Below are 9,877 nucleotides of genomic sequence, written 5' to 3'. Positions count from 1 at the left end.
ATATTGAGGTTTCCAATGGCCAAAATGGAACTGGGGCACATTTATGGGCTCCTCACTGGTCCATTAGTCCAGGAAGAGCTAAATAAGCACTTAAAAGTTCTCAAGGGGAAGGGGCCATGGTTGTCTTTTCTAGAAACCAAGGCCAACATGTCACCATGCTGTGGACAAATGACAGGAGAGGACTTTTCATAAAACCAATTGGTGAGAGTGTTTTTATGAAGACAGAGTCTGTCTCTAAGGACATTATTTTGCTCTGTATCTGAGAATTCAATGGAATGTGGAGATAGCCGAACTCACTTATTAAGAATTGAGCTTCTAACTGCAGTAATGCCTCCAGTCATAGAAGGGAACATGATTTTCAGGGCAACATAGTCTGAGAGATTAATAAGGAATCTTCCTTTTTAATACTATCAGCTAGGAAACAAGTATAAAGAGTGTTTTAGGGTTTTGGACAGGAACTCCTTTTATTACAAAGAAAACTGCAGAAAAAGTTTTCAGTAGGAAAGATTCAGTGTAAGATAGCAGGGAAAATGTGTTGGTACTATCAAGGAGAATCTAAACATTGTACTGTCAGACTAATGCTTTCCATGGGTGAAAACCGCAACTGTCAGGTTAGATAAACATCTATTCGAAGACCTTGAGGAACCACTGAGACATTTCTGAGGCAGAAGCCTAAGAAAAACGCATATAATTGTCAAGAGTGGCAGGGCAGCGTTGTTCTCAAAGTCCTGTCTGACAGGGCAGAGGCTCTTCCTCATGGCCCCAATCTGCTTACTGACAGCTCCAGGGTTTCCTCAGGCAGCCGCCCTCCACCTTCATCCACTTCAGGCGTGTCCTGCAGAGCCCTCTGGAGAACCAGCTTCAGGTTCTGCCTATTTTGACGCTGCCTAAAGGAGCCCACGAAGAAGTAAATGATGGGGTTTGCACTGCAGTTAAAAGCGGACAGGAAAATAGAAACTGGACGAACATGACAAGATAAGACTTCCCCGTCCATGTGGATCCATAAAAATAGGAAAAACTGAATGCCAAAGGGCAGGCCGCAGAGGAGGAAGACCAGCACTGTGAGCAGGATGGTCACGTACAGCCTGGTCAGCGGCATCTTCCGGGATCCACAGAGAATCCTGATCAGCAAGACCAGGCTGGATCCACAGAGAACCACACATAAAAAGATCAGCCACGCGACTGTGATGAAATCTGATGTTTGACACCAAGCAGAATCAGCACCACTAAACAGGAGGCCACAGATCACCCACTCCAGGATGCTCCGCAGCAGGGACAGGGCCCAGAGCAGGACACACACCACCGCTGACAGGTGTCTGGGGCGGTGGCAGTGGTACCAGATGGGCCACAGGACGGACAGGCAGCGCTCGGTGCTGATGGCGCTCAGAAAGCTCAGGCCTGCAAAGTAGGAAAACATCATCACAGGATAGAGGATTTGAGAGATGATATGGTTGATACCGATGAAGCTTAACAGGGAATATATAATGCGGCCGCTGAGGAAGAGGAAGTCTGCTGCGGCCAAGTTGAGGATGTAGATGGAGAAGGCGTTCCTGCGCATGCGGAAGCCCAGGAGCCAGAGCACAACCGCATTTCCTGTCAGCCCCACAAGGGAAATGATGCACGTCAGCACCGCGAGGCTCAAGGTCTGCTTGTAGCAAGGAGTCTCCTCAGTTCCGTTGATTGGTGTCAGTTCTGTATCCAAGGTTGGGATGGTTGGATCCATGCTCAGAAACCCTAGTCTGGTAACCCTGGAAACAGAAACCAGTTGTGATCACCAGCTGTATGATCTCTGATTCTCCCCACCACCCTGCCATGCGGGATTTACTTCCTCATTTAAAGAGGAGAGATCAGAGACTTACAGAGAATAAGTCACCTATCAAAAGGTGGGGGTCCTCAAATCCAGTTTGAAATCCAGTTCTTGTTGACTCTGAAGCCTGACCTGTTTCTACTGCCACACAAGTTCTGTGCTAACATGGGAATAACATTAGGATCAAAACACCCCCACTCAAGTGGCCAGGGCTGTGGACCTGATGATTACTCTATCCTGGGCCTGAAATTTTCTCTCAGGGGGAGGAATTCAGATATGTAAAGAGGTGGTTGTGACACCCTCATGACCGGGACTGATCATCCATGGACAGGAAAGGCGACCATGCATTATGAAGCAGAGGAAAATGTGAACTTTGTTAGGATAAGTGTGAAAATGGCTGGGCCTGGTGGGTGAGAAATAACTCAGTGTGTCAGTCATTGCAGACAGGACCACATTTTACATTTTATAATCCTAGTGCCTATTTCCCTGAGCAGCACACTGTGTTCTTCATAAACATTCATTCAATGAAGGAATGCATGAATGAGAAACCTAATGGTAATGGTAGATTTTGGTGAAATGGAAAATAAAAATGAAAGCACAATGTAAGTTATTAGAACACACATGTTTAATTAGCTACAGAAAATTTCATTCATCAGAATTCTATTTGTGGACAGCTTGATATGTGTTAAAAAGAATTATTGATGTGTGCCCAAAACCTGAAAGGGACCACTGATGTGCCTTTAAAATAAGGACTCAGTATGGCTTTGCTGAACACCTAGAAGCATTTTTGTACACAGTGTTTGGGTAGGGTGTGGGTCTGAGCTGAATTGCTCAGTAATAGAGCAGAGGAAAGAGTAAGTGAGGGTGAGCCTGAGTGCCACTGAAGCAGGTAATTGAAGTGTGGGAATATGTACGGGGGACTACTAAGTGTTCTGCTGAGTATACACAATGTAAACCTATTTCATTCTCTCTTTCAGGAGATCTTTGGTTCGTTTCTTTGTTGATGCAAACATTTGTATGTGAGGAGTCCATGAGGGGAAATAGGAGATATGTAGGGCTTGGAGTATAAAGAGAGATATTCATGCAGATTTCAGCTGGAGAATGAGTACTGGGTCTAATCTGTGAGAATAACAGCAGCTGATGGAGAGTTTATTAGGTATTGTCTCTTTTAATTAACTGAAGAGCCTAGGAGGTAAGAATGAGTGTTATTTTCATATGGTAGATAATGCATTGGAACACAAAAAGAGTGAATTATTCATTCTGGGACTTATATAGTATGAATTTGAGCCCAGCAGGGCTGACTCATGATCCAGTCTTTGAGCAGCCCTTTACACCCAGCACCACTCTGTGTGAATTGTACATGTTAGAGTGGATAAAGGAGAGGAGGGATTCTCAAGATTAAATCCAAGTTGGCAGGAAAATTGTAGGTTGAAAAAAAAGAACTAAACCAACTCCAGATAGAGAAAGAGAAACAGGTCAAATAGGGAACAAAATAGAGAAGAGTGAAAGGCCATTTAGTGATAAATTCAGGAGTTCCTTTTTGCCTATCAGAGACCACCTTTGCTCTGGAATCCCGAGAATGCACAGTGGCAGGAGGTCTCCAGGTGGAAAGAAGACGCACCCTCCTCTGGGAGTACAGAGGAGCATCAGGGGTGAGTGCGTCCATCATGAGCTCTCTTAGAGAGACAAGCTGCCACAGCCTTGCTTGGCCCAAAAAGGAAATAGGAGGAAAAGGAGAACCTCCGTTATCCACACTCAGGGCACTAAACATATTGTCCCTCTATATTTAGGGTAATGGTGTGTTTGTCTTCCTCATGAAACCTGAAGCTTCATAACGACTAGTCATGCTTGTCTTTTTAACTGTGGTATCACCAACATTTAGCATGTGTTCCTTAAAGATCATCTATGATATTATCTTAATATAAGACGAAGCCGAGGCCTAGAGAATTAAAGTGTTCTCGTGAGTTCACAACACGAAGAGCAGTCCCAATGCCAGCCCCTGGTCCCTGGAGCCCTGCATGAAACTTCTGTATGGTTCTCTGCCCCATGATTCATCATTTCAGAGGAGTTCCTGAAAAATCTTGATGTGAGCACAGAATCAGAGACAATCAGAGGCAGAAGAGACTGCTAGGTTGCCCCAGTGTTCATTTTCCTGTTTGGTCACAAAAAAATTCTGAGAGTTTAAAAGCAGCACAAGGACCCACATTCCAGTTTTCCTTGATGCTGGGTGCCATTTTATGACCAGCTGCTGTTCAGTGAAAGATGCACAAAAGTGATGTAAGCAAGTCCTGGCTCACAGGACCAATAGCAGGAGCAATGCATCTCCTTTCCTTATTTTTTTTCCATCATGCTGGAATGCTGATGTGGCTGGGAACCATGTAGGATCACAAGGATGAGGGCAACTCTCTAGGGACTGGGGAGTAGCAGTTTTTGGAATTCTGATGTACAATGCCTTGGAGCTTCCAGCACTGATCTCAAAGAGTGTCATTTCTGGGTATTCATAGGGGCTTTCGCATATGGCAGATGTGTGTGCTGTAACCGCAGCACACACCAAAATCTGCAGATGCTCAATTTCCTTATATAAAATGATGTGATAGTTGTACAAAACCTATGCACTTTCTCCCAGATACATTAAATCACTTCTAAGTTACTTAGAATAACTGACAAAATGCAAATGCCATCTAAGTTCTTGTTTTGCTGTGTTATTTCGGAAGTAATGGCAAGGAAAAACAAGTTTGTACTTGTTCAGTACATGCACACCTCCGCCATACCCTTATTTTTGGAATAGTTTCCACCTGTGGTTTGTTGAATCTGCAGATTCAGGACCTAGTGACCCAGAGGCACCACTGTACTTTCTTATTTAAGATATTTCTACTTCATGTCTTTATAAGAGGGGTCAAACTTATATTCTAAACAAAAGAAATATGTTCTCTTTTTAAAATTACGTTTTATTTTCATTGCATTTTTGATGAATGCAAACATTTCTGCATAGAAGTGACAGTAGAGAAAGACATGCCGAACATTAAAGTAGTCTGAAAGAGCTGACATGAGACAGGAATCAGTCACCTGTAGACAGAGACTGTCCCAGAAATTAGGAGAATATAAGAAAGAGAGAGGGATAGTCTCATTTGCTATGATGATTTGCTTTCCATTCTTCTCTATCCTGTTTGACATCCCAAGAGAGTGGCTTCTATGCAACACATCAGTGGGATTCTTTTTAATTCCAGTTTCTGGTGGAATTGAGACACTGGGAGACACCTGGATGAGACTGGAAGGCAGCAGGAGAGCCACTTGGGATTTCCACCTCCTGGCTCTCTGCCTGTGTATTAGTTCATTCTTGAATTGCTATAAAGAAATATCTGAGACTGGGAAATTTATGAAGAAAACAGGTTTAATTGGCTCATGGTTCTGCGGGCTATACAAGAAGCATAGCAGCTTCTGCTTCTAAGGAGGCCTCAGGAGGCTTCCATTCATGGTGAAAGGCAAATGGGGAGCAAGTCATCTCACATGGTGAGAGCAGGAGAAAGAGAGACAGGGAAGAGGTGCTACATGCTTTTAAACAACTAGATTTCATGAGAACTCACTATCACTAAGGCAATACCAAAGGGGGATGGTGTTAAGCCATTCATGAGAAACCATCCCCATGATCTAATCACCTCCCACCAGGCCCTCCCTCCAACACTGGGAATTACAATCAACATGAGATTTGGGTGCGGACACAGATCCAAAGCATGTCAGCCTGTGTGGCTGTGTGTTGGCTGTGCAAGGCTTCTCCACCTGCTTGTGGTGCTCTCCCACCCTTATGGCTACAGCTATGGCTACGGTGACAATGGTAACTGCTCCTTCTCTGTCCCTTTCAGCCTAAGGGAGGACTTAGTCCTCCCCTAGATATTGCTGCTTAGGGTGCTGACCCATGCATTGTCTCTTTCCCTTAACCTTGTACATCTTTGTAAATACTTCCCTCATGAAACACTCCTCAGTCATTTCAGTTTGGACCATCTATTTCTTCCTTGAACCTTTCCAGACAGGCAAGGATTAATAATTTAGAAAAGTAAGTAAAACAACAAAACCTGCTTCTACAGCAGTTCAACTCTGTGAAGCAATGCCTGCATGTCCTCTAGCTCCTTAAATGAATGTGAGAGGCAGCATTCTCTCCATGAGGGGCAGATTCAGTGATTGGAATAAGGGAGGTGATATGGACAGATAAATCAAATGGGGGGACTCCAGTTGAAACTCACACAGTCTGGGTTGGCAGCACTGAGTTTCCAGAAGGAAACTTCATGTCCCCTGTCTTTTCCTGAAACAAGCTCATGACCCCCTGCCTGTAGCACCTAGGTGGAAACGGAAACGATCTTATAGCAAAAACCATAACTGACTATGGAAGAGGACAGTTCTTGGTACTTACCCTTCTCTTTTTCTCTTTTGTCCAGAGGTGAAGCCTTCCCTTGTGCTGAAGGTGGAGGGCCTTTCTGGGATTCAGTGACTTCAGAGGACCCTTCTGTGTTGCTTAATTCAGGAGATGCATGCAGGAGCTGGAGTCAAAGCTGGTGAGCAATCCAGGGTTATGAAGATGCTGGACAGACTTGTTATTTCCTGTATGAGGACTACGGACAAATCAGTGGCCAGAGGTATTTGAGACACAAACCCTACCTGAGATGATTCTTGGCCTGTGTCCCATATCCAGTACAGATAAGCCTCTCCCATCACATTCCATCTTGTTCCACTTGCTTGATAAAAACACTGGCGTAGTTTGAGAGAATGGACTCCCATTTTAAAAGAAGTTCTACTATGTATAAAATGCTATGCAAATAGCATTGCATGCTACATTAAAATCTTTCATAAAAGGATGAGTCAGTTGATGTGGCGGACTTCACTGTTGTCTTGTGTTAAGATATTGGCACAGCCTGTCTTACCTTCAGCAGCCACTTCAGCAGCCATCAGTATCAAGCAAGACCCTCCAGCAGCAAAACGTTTGGCTTGATAAAGGTTCTGATGGTGGTTACCATTTCCCAGTGAAAAAGTATTTTTTTAAGTAATGCATGCACATTGCTTTAGACATAATGCCATTGAGACTCAATAGACTACAGTATAGTGTAAGCATAACTTTTACATGTACTGGGACACTAAAAACTCATGTGATTCACTTTATTGTAATATTTGCTTTATTGCAGTAGTGGAAGTGGACTTCTACTATCTTCAGTGTGTGCCTATTATGATGAAGGTTGTATATCAAAATAGTGTGTAAAACAGGCACAATTGAATGAATGGGATTGGGACAACTGAGTTTCTGTGTGAAATAAATAAAGGTGGAAACATACTTTACATATGATTTGAGGATAAATCCAAATACACTACTTAAAATTTTATAATGAAAATACAATTACCTGGAGAAGCCATAGCCAAATAATTTTTAAATCAAAGTGGAAAAAGACTTTCAATTATAGGATACAATTCAGAAGATATTAAAGAAAATATTTATAAAGACAGAAAGAAGGCTAGCTGTGATGGCCCACTCCTGTAATCCCAGCACTTTGGGAGGCCGAGGTGAGTGGATCGCTTGAGCTCACAAGTTTGAGACCATCCTGGGCAACATAGCGAAACCCCGTCTCTACAAAAAATACAAAAACTAGCCAGGTGTGGTGGTGCATGTCTGTAGTCTCAGCTACTCGGGACGTTGTGGTGGGAGGATGGCTTGAGCCCAGGCCACGGAGGTTACAGTGAGCCGACATCACACCACTGCACTCCCCTGGCTGATAGAGCCAGACTTTGTCTCAAAAAAACAAAACAAAAAAAAAACCAATTTTTTTTAGCATAACATTAACCATCATAATCAAGATATAAATAAACTGTGGCCAGGCATGGTGGCTCACCCCTGTAATCCCAGCACTTTGGGAGGCCAAGGCGGGCAGATCACCTGAGGTCAGGAGTATGAGACCAGCCTGGCCACCATGGTGAAACCTGGTCTCTACTAAAAATACAAAAATTAATTGGTTGTGGTGGGACACGCTTGTAATCCCAGCTGCTCGAGAGGCTGAGCCAGAGAATGGATTGAACCTAGTAGACGAAAGTTGCAGTGAGCCGAGATTGTGCCTCTGCACTCCAGCTTGGGTGACAGAACGAGACTCCATCTCAAAAAATAAATTAGTAAGTTAATAAAATTAAATAAATAAATAAACTGGGAGATGTTTGGTAATGTATGTTATAGCCAAAGTATAAATTTTCTCTATTGATACAAATTTTTCTAAATGATGTTAATAATTCAAAATTGAAAAAGGTAATAAGAAAATAAATTTAAGTCATGATTCACAATTTCTAAAAAATAAAAATGGCTCCTAAACATATGGAAAGAGGAGAAATTCAACTCATAAGGAAAGACATGCCAATTTAAATTACAGTTCTATTTTATTTACCAAAATATAAAAAACCATTAAGTTTTATAGCATACAGTGTGGGGGTGGAGTGGGATCAGGTACCCTCACTCATTTCTGCTGAGGATGCAGATGGATACAACTTCCAGTGAAGGCTATTTTCAACATATGTAAGCATGTATAAAGTATCATCCTTTTCTCTCTGTAATTCCTCATCTAGGAATTTATCTTAGAGATATATTTGTGCGTGTTCAAAAGATCTGTGTACTAAGTTAATAAATACAGTGTTATTTACAGTCAAAAACTGGTAACAGCCAAAATGGCCATCAATACTGTATAAATTACTGTCTATCTATGCAATAGAATACTCTGTAGCTACCCAGAAAGAGCAACATACCTAATACAAAAGGCCCTCCAGAATTTGTTAGATTTTTTAAAAAGAATGCAGACCAATGTATATATTGTATGTCAAAAAATATATATTGTTTTATTATTAAATATTTGTGAATTAATATACACTTATTAGTATAATAGGATATGTCTTTGTTAACAAGGCAAGGATGCCTGAGGACCTAAAATGGGAATGGACAGTTTTCAGTGCATGCATTTAAAGATTATTTTTGAAAGCTTTGACTTTATTACCATGTCACAAATAAATTTTCAAACAAAAAACATAAATTTAATGATCTAGCTAAGAGAGGGAGTTAGAGATATGAGAAGATACGAGGAAGGGTGAGGAAATGAAGATAATGAGTACAGAAAACTCTTTGGAAGATATTTTTTTCTAAAAGAAAGAAGATAAATCAGGCTGTGGATAGAGAAAAATGGTTGCTTAGACGGTGTTTTATGCCACAAATAGGATGGGGTGTTTCAACGCAATGGAAGGATCCATTAGAGAAGGAAACATTGAAGATGTAGAAGGAGAGGCAATAATGCTATAAAATGTTTCTGGGGAGGGAACAGGGGAAACTGCACAAATGGAAAGGGTGGTTTCAAACAGGAATTTGCAGAGCCCATTTCCTGGCATGAGAGAAAATACAGAGAGATGTGCTCAGAGGCAGATGGGGAGGTAGATTCGCTCTGGGGAGATTGAGTAATTCTCAGAAGAGCATCATCTGACAGTGATTAAAAAAATAAATAAAGAGTAGGTGGTTTCAGGAGAGAGACGATGGCTGAAGGTTTTCCTTTGGAGAGTGAGAGGCAATTATGGAAATGTCACGTGACTGTTCAGGAGATATAAGTGAACATTTCAGGTTCAAAGTCATAAATGTACAGTGAAACCGCTAGGCATGGTTGTGTGTTGTGCTCCAGCCACCCTCAGTTCTATGGGAACAGGCATGGAGTTAGTGGAGAGCTGGATTCAATCAGGGCAAAAGACAAACAGATGCTTCAGCAAGAACGTATATGCATGACAAATAAACACATAAAAAGATGCTCAACATCACTAATGTTTAGAACAATAAATAAAAGTCACGAGATACCACTCTACCCTCTCAATATGGCTAAAATATAAAATACTGATAGTTTCAAATATTGGCTGAGATTTGAAGGAAGTGGAGGGCTCATACACTGCCAATGAGAAAGTAAAATAGTAGAGCTACTCTGGGAAATCATCTTGCATTTTCATACAATCCAGCAATCCAGCATATCCTAGAACCTGGAATATTTATCCTAGAAACTGGGAAACTATGTTCACTTAAAA

General features: G+C 41.9%; 1 protein-coding gene across 1 annotated transcript; it reads right to left on the bottom strand.

Annotated features, from left to right (window-relative positions):
• Window positions 1-437: 437 nt before the first annotated feature.
• On the bottom strand, window positions 438-2,141 carry LOC129483891 (mas-related G-protein coupled receptor member X1). The gene has a single exon (XM_055281304.2). It carries the CDS (start codon window positions 1,721-1,723, stop codon window positions 755-757), a length of 969 nt encoding a protein of 322 aa, XP_055137279.1. The 5' UTR covers window positions 1,724-2,141; the 3' UTR covers window positions 438-754.
• Window positions 2,142-9,877: the final 7,736 nt, after the last annotated feature.

This window comes from Symphalangus syndactylus, chromosome 6 (assembly GCF_028878055.3).
Source record: "Symphalangus syndactylus isolate Jambi chromosome 6, NHGRI_mSymSyn1-v2.1_pri, whole genome shotgun sequence".
In the NCBI taxonomy this organism is placed as follows: domain Eukaryota; kingdom Metazoa; phylum Chordata; class Mammalia; order Primates; family Hylobatidae; genus Symphalangus; species Symphalangus syndactylus.
This window is presented reverse-complemented; position numbering and strand designations above follow the sequence as displayed.